Source organism: Eupeodes corollae, chromosome 1 (assembly GCF_945859685.1).
Source record: "Eupeodes corollae chromosome 1, idEupCoro1.1, whole genome shotgun sequence".
NCBI lineage: Eukaryota > Metazoa > Arthropoda > Insecta > Diptera > Syrphidae > Eupeodes > Eupeodes corollae.
The window spans coordinates 129,953,788-129,970,657 of NC_079147.1; the positions used below are offsets into that span (position 1 = coordinate 129,953,788).

Here is a 16,870-nt window from a genome sequence, read left to right on the forward strand (position 1 = left end):
ATGTTCATTAAAATGAAACATTTAACAAAAAAAAAAAGAATTGTGCAAATGTTCTTTTTTTACAAGCATTTTCTATCCTATTGATATTTACCACAATTTTGAATCACAACATTACTCTGCGGCTTGCCAGCAGAATCTCCTGTTTGACTTATTTTTTCAATTAATTCTAAACCATCAACTACAAATGCAAAAATTCCAGTAAAGCCACGCATCTCTCGAAGTATTACTCGAAACTGAGATCCGACCAAACCCATATTGTCGTGTCGTTTCTGACTGCGGCGCATGCCGACTGAACCTCGAATAGCTAAAATTTTTGTATCGTCGGGCATAAAGAAATGTTCTTCAAATACAGATCGTCCCCCACGACCATTATTAAGTTCAAAATCACCAGTGATAATACTTTCGTTTTCCCAGCATTGAAATATTTGACAACCTTTATATCCAAACCCAACTTCGTGAGTAGCGAGTGCTCCAAAATTGTTTGCCATTTTTGGTGCAACATCATTGCGTACTTCAATAAGTATTCGACCTATTGTTTGAGCGTTCATATCGATGTCGAAGAAATATATCGGATATACATGAACATTCGGATTAAGCAAAAGACTGGCTGAAGGGTTAGATTGTTGTTGTTGTGTATTAGATTTGTGAACCTGTTTAGAATGATGTTTTTGTTGCATGTGTATCATAGTCATTGTTGGAACGGTTATTGCATTAAAATCATTAGTTGGAAATGCACCCGGTGGGGTTGCTGGTACTCGAATGCCGTTAGGTGGAGCAACTGGCCCTAAACTCTCAATACGGTGATTTTCAAATCCGTTTTTGGACGGTGTGTTACTCGCATGATGATGGTTTCGACTTGATTTCGGCGAACTGGTTGTTATATCGGCATAGGTTTTAGCTTGGGCAATTCCATCATTTTGGGGTGATTGACTGCTATGATTAGATTGCTGTGGGACCGTGTTTTGCGATTGGAAAGTATGAGGATTTGATTGAAAATAACCGCTACTGTTATTACTTAGCCGTATCTGTTTTTGTTTCAGTGTCAAAACATGTCGAGAATATAATTGTGAAATACAGTAATTTGCAAGCAATAGTACTGGATTGTGGTGCACTGCTGCGACGGTTAGGCAGCCAAATGAATCCAAATTGCCTCCGCTTATAACGCAGCTATGTAATTGAACAAGTGCTTGTTTTATTAGATCAAAATCAAAAACCATACCAAAATTTCTAATTAAATCGTCAAGCTTACACTGTAGGAACATTTCTTGGTATCTGCTTATCAAACGTTGCTTTTCTAAATTTAATGTAGTATACAATTTGAGAGCATCGGCAGGCGATTGATTATCTAACATATCTAAACAAATTTTAGCTTTGCATAAACTCTCGCGTATTTCAGCGATTTCAAGGGTGGGTACATGATTTATCAATTCCGTTTCGATTTGAGTTTTCAGTGCTGTGCATGATTCTAAAATCTTGAGCAAAAAATCGCGTTGTTTCAAAACTAAATGCTGCACATCGTTAAGTGTTTTTTGCATGGAAAATAGTTCATTAGCAATATCAGTTTGAATAGTTTCTTTTGCCTCGACTTGGCTTTTTACTAAATGATTTCTATGATCTTCCGAAGCTGCACAAGCTCGACACACTAATATTCCGCATTTAGTGCACCATAGCGTATTTGGCATTGCGTGTGTCATGCAATTTTCACCCTTTTTAATTTTAGTCGATGCGGTTTGTGATAATTTTGGGTCCGAATTGGACTTGGAGCTACAGCTGTTTCCGCTAGCAGTTGTTGAATTTGAATTACCATTAGTCGTGTTTCCTCCACTGCAAGCGCCACCATTATTTGAATTAACAGATGACGTCGATGATGATGAACGTTGTTTTCCAGATGATATTTTCGGTTTACTTATGCTGAGCATGTTCATGTTCTTTGTGAGGAATAATATGGCACCATAGGTTGGAAGATTGTCCGGTTTCATTTCGGGGCCGGGTATTTCGGTTCGTTTCCAACAGTGCATGCAATATAGCTCACTACCTTTCTGCAGTATGGAATTTACGCATTTTAAACAAAAATAATGACGACAAGTTAAAAGCTTCGGTAGGGCGTCTGTTTCATTAAACGGCAGAAGACAGCAACTACACAAAATAAGCTCCTCGAGCTCCTGTGGCACGGCTAAGTCCATCTGAAAAAAAAAAGACAATGAGTAACTTTACTGCATAATTGAAATCAGGGTTCCAAAATGTTTAGCTTTGGACTTATAAAACTTCTAAAAATTATGCAAAGAGTTACCTGATGAAAAGAAGAAAAAGTTTACGAGCGATTTAAATATGACTTGTTATAGTTCATTTCAATTCCATATAAAATGTGAATCCGAAAAAAATACGAATATGGTTTGTATGTTCAGTGCAAACACCTCAAAACATAATTTTGCTTCTAGCATTTGTGTTTGTACTACATAAATGTCAAGCAATAAGAGCTATAACCTGGAAAGATAGTGTGGACGAAGTTTTTAGCAAAACTTTCGAAAATTCGCGTTCAATGGTATAAATCAATCGAAATTTTGCTGATTATATTAACCGATAAATAAAAACAGCTAATATAAATAATCACGAATTTAAGATGACCCATTCTGAACAAACATGTCCTAAAACTCAAAACTACGATTTTTAATATCAATATAAAGATTTTCTATTGTGATAGTTATTTAATTCCTTCCCTTAAATTTTTTTTTATAAAACCACACCATTTTTCTCAAACTTGCTTTAAAACTAGTTTGTTTAGTTGTACTGCTATAAAAGGGTCTTAAAGTACAAACAGAGATTATTTTGTAAGATCTAATTCGCTTAGTGTCTTCAACCCATTGGGAAATATGTTTATAAACAAATATTTTTGTTTTATTTTTGCATTAAAACAACTTTTCTACATAATAGTTATTAAAGAAAATGTGTATTATGATTATAACTACTCCTAAAGTCAATATGCTATTACTTAGATTCTTGCCCTGAAATCTTTTTCATCCGCCAAAAGGTTAACGTTTTCAAACAACGCCATTAAATTTTTTTTAAGGCCTATGAATAAAAAAGGTCAAATAACGGTCACTTACAGAATAAAATGGATGAATGTGTTTTGGAAATAATGCCATTAAAATGATAAATTGTATTAATTTATTGTTGATTTAACTTCTAATCAGAAACTCTTCTTTAAAACGACTGCTGTAAGTTGTTTAACCATTAGAGTAAAGTATATATGTATGTACATAAATATATATGATTTGTATCATTAATTTCTCAAACTCTATTCTTCATTAACTTGGCGACAGAAACGAAGATAACCTTAAAATTTAATAAGAAAAGGAGTACAATTTCATAAATGTTTTAGCTTTCTGTAAAAGCTTCTAGCAAATTTAACAATATGAAACGGTTAGCGGAAAAAATTAAAGGTTGTATTTTGAACGTATACTTATTATTGTTTACATGTATCTGAATTTAAAAAAGTGTATACTTGTTACATTTGTCCAATAAGTTCTTGATTTCCGAATAACGTGCTTATGTAAGAAGGTTTTCTTAATGAAGTTTTTGTCATACTTTTTACCAAAAAATAGACTCTGAAAATAACGATGAGGTGTAAGTTAACACAGAGCTCGAGTTACTATAACCATATAAACATTAAAAAACAAAAGTTTTATTTTGTAAATTAATTTTGGATTTGCACATACCACTTAAACACTACCATATTTTTACAAAACCATCTGTTTTGTCTTAGTAATTTCAATAAAGAAAACTATATCACTTATTATTTTGATAATAAATCAAAGCTTTTCATTTTCAATTGTTCTTGAACTACTAATCCCAGTAAAAAAAAAAAGCTTTTCCTTTTGGGTTTACCTTTCACATCAAATAATTTTAAGTATTTCAAAAACAATCTATCTTATCAATGCAAATCTATAACTAAAATGTAAATAACATCTACATATAACTGAAATCTGTTCACTGTTGATGGTTGTTTCGAAATGTAAGTCGTTTCCAAGTTTAATGGAGTTCGACTAACTAAATGTTCATTGAAACAGGTAACTCTGTTTTATTTAAATAGAAAACACTGTTAACATCACCTTTTGATATGATAAGGAAAAACCTAAATCCACATGTTGTAAAGTTTGTTTTCAAATATTCTCAGTTAGTAATTTATTTTTTAAACTAGGTACTTGCATTTAATAAACAAATTCGCACATTTAAAGGTCATCGAGGGTTGCAATAACGTATTAGAACTTGGAGTAATATATAAGTATTAAGAGGTAAAGTATGTAGGTACCTACTTTCCAATAGAATTTTATCTCATACAGTCGCAAAGATTGTGTAGGTGTTCGTTTGATGACGTATGGCATTAAAAAAGAGAGAGAGAGAGGAAAAGGAAAGCACAAAGTGCGTGGAGTGCAGTGTTGGATTTTCTTAGAGTTTATTTTCTCATTTATGTATCTGTGTTAATTTGTTGCTATAAAGTGTGTTTGGTGAACCATAAATAAACACTTTGTGTACCTACATATTTTTAGCCTTGAACATGTTGTCAGTGTGTGCAAAAAGTTTAAACAAATATGGGTACATACATTTTTGAACTTGAATTAATACTTTATATGTATATGTATATTGATAATATACTTTGATATTTTTTTTAATATTTAATTCAATCTTAATTTCAACTCAGCATACCGTTAATTATTTAAAGTTATATCACAGAAGAACACCATTTATTATGATTCTGTTTTCTTGATGCTGATTTGGTTGCTGCAGTTGATATTTAAGTATCTTAACTTTCTGCTTTTGATGCCTGGTAATGTTAAAAATACGGCTATTATTACTTATGATTACGCGTTATCGTGGGTACTCGTCCAACGGATCCACAAAACATACATTTATATTTTTTTTAAGAAAAACAAATGATTTTAACAAACTATACACAAAATAGTATCCGTTTCTTGCACACATTTTCACTCAATTAAAATGCGTCATGCCAATGTTGTTCTTTTAAACTGTGCACTTTTTCCGAAGCAATGTGAACCTAATTGAAAACAAAAATAACAGGTACAAACGATTAAAATCAACAGCTTGTACATCCAATGTACTTAGGAACTTTGACCTCTTAAATGATTTGATTTTTGTATTCACTTAGAGAATTGAATTTGTTTGTTTTGCAAATAATAAATTCTGTATGATACACAATACATATGCTTTAAAAAAAGATTAAAATGTTTATGCATAGAAAACTAACGAATCCACTTTTATGATGTGTAAGAATACAAACATAAATTTACAAAAAAGTATGTATATTAAAATTCAGTACACAAATTATACCTATATCTTCAATTCCAAGATAGTAGATATAAGGTATAAATTTTGTGTAAACGAAAATAATGCAAAAAAAAAAACCCTATTAATTGTAAATTGAACATCAAAAAGTAATCCTTGTCTTTTTGTGTTCATTTTTCCGCAACTAATCGATGATTATAAATTCAAGTTGTTTAATTTTTTCTTTAACTTGCTTTTACTTTCGAAGGAAAATGTACGTTGTGTACCCATGATATCCGTCTACATGACTAGGTAGTCTTTATTATATGAAAGCTAATAAAGCTAGATATTGTACACAAGTTCTTTCTATTAATGTATGTGTGCTCTTTAAGAACTAATACAATTTTGTAATTTAGGGATGAACTAATATACGAAATGTTTGTATTTATAAAATATACCTTCGAATTTATGCATAACAGATAAGAAAGCTTTATTTCACGTCTGGGTTTTGTGACGCACGCGTTTCTTATTTCGTTTGTTATTCATTTGTATAAGAAAGAATTCAATTGATAGGTACATAAATTGTGAGAAAAGCTTTTGCAGATGTTGGTAGGAACTTCGAACATTTCGGAGAATCTTGTACCATGCTTGTATGCAGCGACGCTCAACAGATTGTTTGTGATGCAAAAGAAAACAGTTTTGATAAAATTAAAGTAGTTTAGGAGTATAACAATCTTCTTGCAGTGCAAAAAAGTTAAATATGTTTTTTTTAACTTCCCATAGGAAGTTATTGTAATCGGTCCGAATTGTAGAATTAAAAATGTTGACATTTCTCTACGTTTCAAGGTTCCTATAGTTTTAATAAAAGATTTTTTAGGGAGATATCTGTGCGAGTGTGTGAACGAATGTACGTACTCGTATGTTCGTACGTTCATATATACGTCCGTACTTTCGCGACGTTTTTCGTCGTCCATAGCTCAAGAACAAGATATCAACTTCAAATAAATTTTGTTATACAGATAATAATGCAGAAAACTCTGAAGGAAATTAAGTGGGTATTTTCTTTACCATAGCAATTTAAATAAAAGGTAAACATTTTGGTCACACCGACCTGAATTAAAGTTTATATTATATATTGTATAGCCATACCAAACAAATATATTTTTGAAAAAACATAACTAACGGTTTTCTTATAAATCAAAAAAACTGACAAAAAATATTGTCGGCTCGAATATTTTACGAACAAAAAATTATTTTATCAACAAAATAATTGTATGCAACGAAGAATAACATTTTTGACACCTGTTAAAATTTTAAGACAGTTTTTTTGTATACAAAATAAAAACCTAAAAGAACATTACTAATTTGGTAAAAATTGATTTTTCTTTTCAACAGCTTGAGATATCGGCTTCAAACTAATTTTATCTTATAAAAAATATTGTCGGCAACATTCATTACAATTGTGTGAGAAATTCAACTGACATTTTTTTTACAAAAAATAAAAGCCTAAACAAAAATTAGTATAATTGGGAAAATTTGATTTTCGACTTATATATCTCTTCACAAATTAAAGATATTGGCTTCAAATTAGTTTTATCTTTAAAAAATATTGTTTTCAAAATTCACAACATTTTTGAGAAAAATCGAATTGACAATTTTTTTTAAATAAAAACCGGAAAAAAAAACATTACTAAAAGTTGGTAAAAATTGATTTTCGACTCAAATATCCTTACAAATATTTGAGATTGTGGATTTAAACTAATAATCTCTTATACAAAATATTATTTTCAACACTCGGTTTTGAAAAAAGTCGAAGTCAGTTTTTGTTTACAAAAAAAAAAAAGTTATTGTAATCGGTCCGAATTGTAGAATTAAAAATGTTGACATTTCTCTACGTTTCAAGGTTCCTATAGTTTTAATAAAAGATTTTTTAGGGAGATATCTGTGCGAGTGTGTGAACGAATGTACGTACTCGTATGTTCGTACGTTCATATATACGTCCGTACTTTCGCGACGTTTTTCGTCGTCCATAGCTCAAGAACAAGATATCAACTTCAAATAAATTTTGTTATACAGATAATAATGCAGAAAACTCTGAAGGAAATTAAGTGGGTATTTTCTTTACCATAGCAATTTAAATAAAAGGTAAACATTTTGGTCACACCGACCTGAATTAAAGTTTATATTATATATTGTATAGCCATACCAAACAAATATATTTTTGAAAAAACATAACTAACGGTTTTCTTATAAATCAAAAAAACTGACAAAAAATATTGTCGGCTCGAATATTTTACGAACAAAAAATTATTTTATCAACAAAATAATTGTATGCAACGAAGAATAACATTTTTGACACCTGTTAAAATTTTAAGACAGTTTTTTTGTATACAAAATAAAAACCTAAAAGAACATTACTAATTTGGTAAAAATTGATTTTTCTTTTCAACAGCTTGAGATATCGGCTTCAAACTAATTTTATCTTATAAAAAATATTGTCGGCAACATTCATTACAATTGTGTGAGAAATTCAACTGACATTTTTTTTACAAAAAATAAAAGCCTAAACAAAAATTAGTATAATTGGGAAAATTTGATTTTCGACTTATATATCTCTTCACAAATTAAAGATATTGGCTTCAAATTAGTTTTATCTTTAAAAAATATTGTTTTCAAAATTCACAACATTTTTGAGAAAAATCGAATTGACAATTTTTTTTAAATAAAAACCGGAAAAAAAAACATTACTAAAAGTTGGTAAAAATTGATTTTCGACTCAAATATCCTTACAAATATTTGAGATTGTGGATTTAAACTAATAATCTCTTATACAAAATATTATTTTCAACACTCGGTTTTGAGAAAAGTCGAAGTCAGTTTTTGTTTACAAAAAAAAAAAAAAATGTTCAAAAATTAAAAATGATGTCTTCAAACTTATTTTATCTCACAGAAAATATTGTTTTCCACTTTATTAATTTTTTTTTTTATAAAAATCTAATGGTCAATGTTTTTTATAAACAAATTAAATCTACAAAAAAAGTAGTAGTATAAAATTGCAATTAGATTGCCTATAATGCTGTTTGGGATACTTTCCCAAGACAATTTGATTTGATCAAACAGATCGTTTTTATTTTTGCAATTAGTCCTTACAATTCGTCAATCTAAAATGTTCAATCAAATTTCTTTGGAGTTAAGATTTGGGGACTGTGCTGGCCATTGTAACATGTCAAACAGGGTTTCTTGAAACCACGTCTTAACTGTATTGGCTCTTGGTCGATGTCCTGCAGAAATATTCATTTCAGAGGGACCTAATCATCAGCGTGTGGCAGCATTATATTTTCCAAAATATCACGGAACATAAAACGATCCATTGTACCATATATTTGGTGAATCGGTCACAGTCCATGTCCTGAAAAACATGTCCACACCATTACTCGTACGTTACCTCCTCCGTGTTTCATAGTAGCTTTGTACCGTAGATTTAGTGCCTCTTTGGCTGGCCTGCGAACCCTTGAAATTGAATTTGGACTCGTCCGAAAAGAGAACGTTTCTCCATTTTCAAACGGTCCAGTTGAAGTTGTCATGAGCAAATTTTAATCTCGCCAGCTTGTTTTTGGTTTGAAAGATTTAAGTGCACCATCATCAGCCCTTTCTCCGTATTCAGGTTGAGTTGGGTTCGTACTTCTCTCGATGATGTAAAAGGATCTTTTTTAATTGATTTTTTTATAGCAGAATCCTATCGTCTTTCTTGGTCTGCCAGCTTGATGAATCGTTTATAATGACTTTTTGGATTTGTAAAATTGTATTAATGAGCAAAAATCACTGATTTTGAAATGGAATATTTTTTTCGATATTTTAAGCTGACTCATTGCACTTTAATATTCTTTTATAATTTGGTCTTTTATTTCGTTAGAATATTTGTTTCCGGCTATTTTATAAAGGAACAGTGATTAACTTGACTGGATAACACCTAGTAAATAGATTCAACTGCACTCGTTTGCGAACACCTTTAATATGAGCAATGGGTTTTGTAGTTAACAAGATAACTTTTCTGTATTAATAAGAAAAAGAGAAATAGCAATACAAAGTTGTTTTTGTAATGGTCAACAAAAAATAATAATTAATTTTTGAATGACATAAAGATGGAGGTATTTTTTCTTGTTAATGTTTAGGTTTGTTGTGTTCGCGGCCAAAACCAATAATCTGTGATGCTTTTATTATTATTATGCTTTATATGCTGAGGATATGGAAGGACTTTTTAACGACGGCGACAAACCAAATTCCGCTGTCAGAAAAAATGATCCATTCAAAATTGACGACGAAAGCCAACAATCCCGTCTTCCCCATTTCGACGATTTAAAGATTGTCATATCTAAGCTAAAGTCTAAGGGAGCAGATTGCTTGAATGCCAAGCTTTTAAAAGAAGTTGGAGATAATTTGGTTAGGAGCATGCACCAACTTATGTGTACAAAATATTCAAAAAAAATTTGAAAATTTCCAAAAATATTTTTTTTTTCAATTGATTATTAGTCCGAACTTAATCACCTTGTTGAAAAAGCTTCCCGGTACGTGTTTTATTGTGACGAATGTAGAGAAATATCGTATCGCTTAAATAAGTGAATCGAATGATAAGTGTCGAAAAATGTTCAATAAACTTGAAAAAATTGATGACGTGGTAAAATTGACCGACGATTTACACATCATGGTTTTTATAATATCAAAATCGTTCAAATCGAATTTTGACAAGGATATAAATCAGTTAATTAATGCATTTAAATATGTGACCAAAATCAAATCCTTCAAATGCGAATTTAAAAGCGAAATTAAAGATATTAACTGTGCAATTAAAAATCTTAATAACAATAAGCGATTTGATGCGAAAAAAATTAAAAAAAGATTTTATTTAAATTTAGATATTAAGGAAGTTGATTCCTCTATAGTAAGTGCAGTTTATTTTTCAGGATCGGGCAAACAATACCGAAGTTTCATTCATCAAATACATATAATTATTTATTAATTTATTTAAAAAAAAAAAACTTGTTTGTATTAAATAAATTTGTGTCGAGTGTTTCATCATTTAAAGCAGAGAAGGTCATTTATTTAAGGGTTTGACCAAATTTGATAAACACAAATATCTTTCGAATCAGTACCACTAAATAAAAATAAATAACATGCATTCGTTGAAATAAGTATGGTCTAAGACAATTGCCTGCACAAAGTTGCTATAAAGAGAACAGAAGAGAGAAAAACAAATTTTTGGAAACTTCTGCAATTTCTTATTGCTATATTTTGTTAAACCAAGTCCTCGTTTATATGCACTTACATTGTTAACATAAAATATTTTTTAACAGCATTTCCTTTTGGAAGTTAGGATGAAGAATTGGATTTTAAACTTTTCACTTTTTATAGAAATACTTTTAATGCGTTAAGATACAAAGTGCCATTTGGGCACAGTATGCTAAAAATTAATCGATGTTCGACATTTGAAGTTTTTTAATTCGATTTGACTCGTAAACCCTTAACTTCAGTTCTTTTTTTGAAGTGAATCACATGACTTTTAATTCCTAGCTTAACAATTTTTTGTAGCAGATGTTAAAACGATTTCATTTGAATTTATTATTGCTATATTTTAAATTATAGTTATTGAGGTAAATGTATGGAGGTTTAGGAATAAGCTTTAATTGTATTCAGAAAATTATATTTTACATACAAATTAAAATCAGAGAAAAAAAAATAGTATTTACATGATTGCGGAAGCATTCCTAAATGTAGCCTATACATTTAATTTATCGTCTTAAAGCTGGGCATGGTTAATTGAAGCTTTGTACTTGTAAGAAAAATTTTAAAATAACTTGTTGAAAATAAACAAAAGAAAATACAAAATCAAATTCAATCAAATATAGTGATTAGTGGCCGGTAATAATTTCTATTATTGTATAGAAGGGTAGACAAATCTTTTTTATTCATATAAAATACAATTACTACAAAATAAAGATGAACTTATTAAAATTATTTATTATTAAGTAAAGACATATCAGTGCAGTATGTGTTAAACATAACATTCAAAACCCAATTTCCAACATTGTGCTTGTAAGTTATTCCGCTTCAGGGACTACATAGTGATCAATACATTACACTTAGTTTCGATAGTTTCACTATTAAATATGCAACGATAAAACAAATATGGTTTATAGATAGACATCGGACATTTAGTATTTCGCTAAAAAATTAAGTAAAGTAAAAGACCGCTGTCTGGATTCCTCTTGGTAATACTATCTTTACAAAATTTATTTGATTCTTATTCCATATTGTACTTTTCCTGAAAACAGGAGCTGAACTAACTAACCCTTGTACTCTAGCTTATAAGAGAAATTATTGTATTTTAAGGAAACATTAGTTTACTTTTTGAATAGTCACCCGCCTACCTTACTCATCGCCTGGTTATAAGACTAAATAGATATAATAGATATATACTAGATATTTTTAGATAAGCCTGAAAGATTTTATATCAGGAGTGGTTCGGTGTGAGTACTAAGGTGCAGACTTTATCTAAGTAAAGATGCTAATACAAAAATGTTTATTATTTACATCATTCTTTGTATATTTTAGTTTAATCTTAATTTTATATTGTTCATTTTCAGGAAAAAGACGAATATGGCAATGAAGTTCAACGCTTAGCACGTCCTTTGCCTGTTGAATATCTTCTTGTTGATGTTCCAGCTTCAACTCCTCTGCAACCACAATACACGTTTACACGATGTGATAAGAAAAAACCCTTTCCAGTTGAAAATCGTTATTTGGATGGCCATTTACAAAATTTATATGCTCTTAGTTCGTATTTGTCCTTCTGGAAGGATAGTGAATTTTTAGAAGCGGTATCAGATTTTCATTTGCTGATTTATTTGTATAAATTGGACATGCTCCCAATGAAAACTCACTTACAAACCTTGTTAGAAGCAGTTCGAACCAAGAATTCGACCATGGCTAATAACTTTTTGAAAAGTGATATTTGGAAAGTGCTGGAATCGTTATTCGTTGCTAGTTCAGACGGATCAGGGTATGAAACATTTTACTTTTTTAAATGGTTTTAAAACATATTTTTTTTCAGCGGATCCGCAAGCTACCCATCACAATCAGCTGCACTCCAAGGCGCTGAAGATTCTAATTGGACGTGTAATCATTGTACATTTATTAATCGTGGAGAACTAAGCTCTTGTGAAATTTGTGGTTTACCAAGATAAAATGTATATTTAATTATAGTTCTACCCATGGATCAAACTTTTTAACGCTCTTTGGAATTTTAGAATTGTATTCCAAATCAATTCTAATTAATTAAAACTATGTAATTTTTATGAACCGTATATGAATGTTTGTTTGAATACAAAGTTAAATTTATATAGGTAAATGTATGATGATAAATTACCCTATTTAATCAAAAACTTATAAAATAGTGACTTAAATTATTATTGCTAGTGCATACAATTTTTTGTTAAAGTGACAAATTGAAGTTTTTGTACTTATTGTACATATTTGAAATGTATATTCTTCTTAAATGTATTGCTGCGAGGAAGTAATTGGTAGGAATTTGTGAGTTTTGGAAAACCTCACCAATGGTACGAAAATGTGTTTTGACATTTGACAAATAAAAACTATGCCATGACTAAAAAGAATTTACTCTTCAACAAAATATTAAAATTCTTTTAGGTATGTTAAAGTCCAATTTATTTTGTATGCACCAATTAAAAACATTGGTGATATCATTTTGGAGAAGTTAAGAGCTAACAGCGAACATGAGATACATCTTATTTGGAAGGACATCTAGTATGTCATTTATACAATAAGAAATAAGATTGGGCCTACATTACTACCTTGCATAACGCCAGAATTACTGAAAAGGGAGGTAATCGAATCAATATTTTATTTATTATTTTAGTATATCTGAAAAAAAAAATGGCTGTAGTATAAACCCAATTTTTACACAAGGGATCCAGTTTCTTTCTTTTATTTAATTCTTAACTTTCTAAACTTTAACTATCCTGTTCCTCGATTTTCCTTTATTCCCTTTTAATGTTTTCCACAATCTTCTTTCAAATTCTTTAGCTCAAAATGAAGTTTAGATCCTAAGCTCTGTCCTGTCTCTTCTTCTTTATTTCCCACCATTTTTAGTTGTTAGCCACTCTGGACTGGACCTATATCACATCATCAAAAACCAATCAGCCATTCTCAAAAAAAAAAACGAGAAACCAACAAAAGAAAAGTCGAGGGCAATACTTCTCTAGAAATAATGGTTCTCCACCTGCAGTGACTTTTTGCTGATTTCTTTCAATTAACTTCACCCTTCGTATGGTTTGGTTTCACTTACGTAGAAACTTTTCCACCAAACTAAGTTACCTGTCAATGAGAATATGTTTTCGCCAACAAACTGGTTGAGAGAACCGATACAAATCTCGCCCTTATGTTTTTCAAAGGAAAACAAGAATATTTGTTCAAAACACAAATGATTTCTAAAATATAATCATTTCAATACATTACAGTACATATCTGCTACTAAGCACATAAATGTACAGAGGAGAGACACAGCTCCTTGAGTGATAACAACAGAAGACATTAATAAAAGACAGAAAAACGGACAAAGAACACATGACAACAGCGAGCGGTAACTTTCGAGACGGTACTCCATCTTCCTAATAACCGCCATTACTGATGCTTGATCTCGGAGATCGATTGGAACCGATGCTTTATCAGTGACTAGGCCGTTGCCAAAAATTATAATCAATTCCGATTATTAATACACGCTCTTGTAGATTTCCAAAAATTAAGCAAACAATTATTAATGACAAAATACAATTCAAGTCCAAAAATTATTTAAATAAGTCAGTCGTTTTCTGCCAGAGTTAAATGTCTTAAAGTCTTTTGTATTTCAAGGCCCACGATATTTAGTTTTGTTATCTATACTTTTGTATAAAAGCGATACCATTTTAAAGTTTGTTACGCACGATTTCAGAAATTAGTCAACCGATTTATTTGAAATATATTTTATTATTTTCTATATTGTTATGAGAGTGTTTATGGCTTTAATTTTTTTCATTAATTATTTGTCAAACTTAAATATTATTAATTTTAGATTTTTTGTCCTTTTTTTTCATTAGTTGACTTATACAATCACTCATATCTTAAAACCTATACAATAATCGACAAAGATTAGCATTGCTTCATTAAGTCAATATTGTTGCGCAAATTTAAAGCCTAAAATCACTTCCAAGTTAAACATACAACCTGAGAAATAACTAAAAACAAATTATAAGATTATAAACTTTTTGAATTTATTTTATCCAGGAAATTAGATTGCATCACAATCGCGAGGTCGCTGCTTTGTTTCATTTCATTATCATTCCAACATTTTTAATTTTCTTTTCTTCCCATGCTCTTTCTGTCTTAATATGTGCTCCATTTAATAGTTACGTTTTTTCTCTACCTACATACATATTCAATTTTTCTGTATTGTCTTTGTATATTAATTTGAATAGTACTATCATGGAACACAAAATTTTGGTACGAAAGGCGGACCATGGGGGCGCTGCCTGTATAATTTTGTATAACTTGTTATTTTGATTGTTTTATTGACAATGAAATCATTTAAAAAAAAACACACAGGACAAAAAATAGAAGACAAATTAGAATATAAACTTTTTGTGGTTGCCAATTAGAAAAATTGAGGTTTCCCCTATTTTTTCCGAATCATTTTCAAATGAGTCAAATATTTTTAAACCATGCGAAATAGTGCGAACATTTTTAACTTAACATAGGAAGTTATTGTAATGGGTCCGATTTGTCAAATTGAAAATATTATTGTAATGGGTCCGATTTGTCAAATTGAAAATATAAATAATAAATTATAACAAAAATGTATTTTCATTGAATCCCTCGAACTTTCGCTGAATTTGTAATTTGTATACATTCTTCTGTATCTTCTGTTTTTTTAATAATCTAGAAATTTTTTATTTTATACATATTTGAATTCTCACGCATTTTCGCCCCCACCTCAATACATTCAACATGTAGAACGAATTTTAGGAAGGCGTAAAAAGATGTCAGGTCGAGCGTTCCTTCTTCATGATAGTACTATTCAAATATATATACAAAGGTATTGTATAGTTCATCAACTTACCTACACACACACATTATTTTTTTGTTTCTCTAATTCTATCATCACATCGCTAAACCGTGTGGGTTCTTTTTTTTAAGTTACTATGGACATTTAATTAACTACAGTGCCGTGCACATGAAATGCCGATTTATCTAAAGAAAAATTAGATCTTTTTTATTTTTCTGGTTCGAGGAAGTGAAGTTCTATTATAATAGCTTGAATTAGCAATTTTGTATCACTTCCTAAAACTTATTGTTCCGAAACTGAAATTAAGTTAAAATTTTCTTTACAAATAACTCGAAGAAGGTACTTACAATGACGTCGATAAAAGAGCACACAAATGTGGCTAGGTTAAGTCAGTTGCACTGCACTGAACATGAGGAGATGAATTAAAAAATTGTTCGTGGTTACAATTTGCGAAGCAACGCGAGCACGGGTCGTCTAGTCTTACATACATACGTGCAAGGGTATAAGCGTTTTCGCATGTTAAATTGCCCGACATACTTCGGCGCCAGCTTAGCTGCGTAGTTATTTGTGGCATTTGACAAGGCCAAGTTTCTACGACAGGCAAAATCTTTTTGAAGATAATAAACATCTCTCCTCTTCAGATTGTATGTTTTTGCCGACTTCTTAAACACTGTTCGAAGTTTGACAGCTCTGTCCGCCTTTTGTGCTTCCTTCTATATTTCCTTTTAATGCTATGCTTTTTTCTTCTCTAAACTTGCTAAGTGTTAATTCTTCCCTACCACTCATTGACATTTCTTTGACGAAGTTAGCATAATAGGATAAAACTCCTAACACTTCGTATAGAGAAGGGCGTACAGCGCAAGCTACCTTAACCAATTGAGAATCCCAAACTATGCGATTCTCTAAAACATAAGCCCTCAACATAGTTTTAATAATATGGTATATCCATCCCAAAGCGCCCTAAGTTCCCTACTCTTAAATTACGGATCGTTGTCGCAAAAGACCACTTTTTAACTACAAAATATTAAGAATACATGATCCTCTAATGCCTTGCATACTGCCTTCACAGTTATAATGGAATTTTTTGTAAGGGAAATTTAATAAGGTAATCTATGATCCGTCATAAGACCGGCTGGCTTATCATTAACTAGTTTCACTTGTTGACAAATTCTACAAGTTCTAACATAATTTATTATATCTTCTATCATTTTTGTCCAATATTTACTTCCTATAATAGCAAAAGTTTTCCTTAACCTCTTATGTTCTGTCAATGGATTATCATGACATTCCTTCAAAATGTCTAACCTCTCCCTCTTCCCTACTACCTATTTTCATTCCTCATTGCTTTCAAATGATCTAACGCATTCGGCTTAACTGCCGAGACCATCTTTACTACCCAAAGGTCTAAATTCCTTTCCAAAATACCAGCCACCACTGAAACTCTTCGGGATAACATGTCGCGAACCACGTGATCTC

The 16,870-nt window shown here is 30.6% G+C and overlaps 2 protein-coding genes across 15 annotated transcripts in view; one reads left to right on the forward strand and one right to left on the reverse strand.

Annotated features, from left to right (window-relative positions):
• The window catches only part of LOC129938713 (uncharacterized), a 5,929-nt gene extending 342 nt beyond the window's left edge, over window positions 1-5,587 (reverse strand). The window contains exons 1-4 of one of the 14 annotated variants that reach the window (XM_056046416.1): window positions 5,422-5,574; window positions 4,705-5,053; window positions 2,291-2,484; window positions 1-2,183 (exon numbers count right to left, since the gene is read on the reverse strand). The exon at window positions 1-2,183 is cut by the window's left edge and continues 342 nt beyond it. In XM_056046416.1, coding sequence (XP_055902391.1) covers window positions 78-2,183 — 2,106 coding nt within the window. In that variant the 5' untranslated portion in view covers window positions 2,291-2,484; window positions 4,705-5,053; window positions 5,422-5,574 and the 3' untranslated portion in view covers window positions 1-77. Of the gene's footprint in view, window positions 2,184-2,290; window positions 2,485-4,109; window positions 4,514-4,704; window positions 5,325-5,346 lie in introns of those variants that run through there. The other 13 variants (XM_056046420.1, XM_056046422.1, XM_056046419.1 and 10 more) reach the window with 13 other exon arrangements.
• LOC129938716 (nuclear protein localization protein 4 homolog) overlaps window positions 1-12,641 on the forward strand; it is a 49,918-nt gene extending 37,277 nt beyond the window's left edge. The window contains exons 8-9 of the mRNA XM_056046431.1: window positions 11,922-12,337; window positions 12,389-12,641. Coding sequence (XP_055902406.1) covers window positions 11,922-12,337; window positions 12,389-12,521 — 549 coding nt within the window. The 3' untranslated portion in view covers window positions 12,522-12,641. The remainder of the gene's footprint in view (window positions 1-11,921; window positions 12,338-12,388) is intronic.
• Window positions 12,642-16,870: the final 4,229 nt, after the last annotated feature.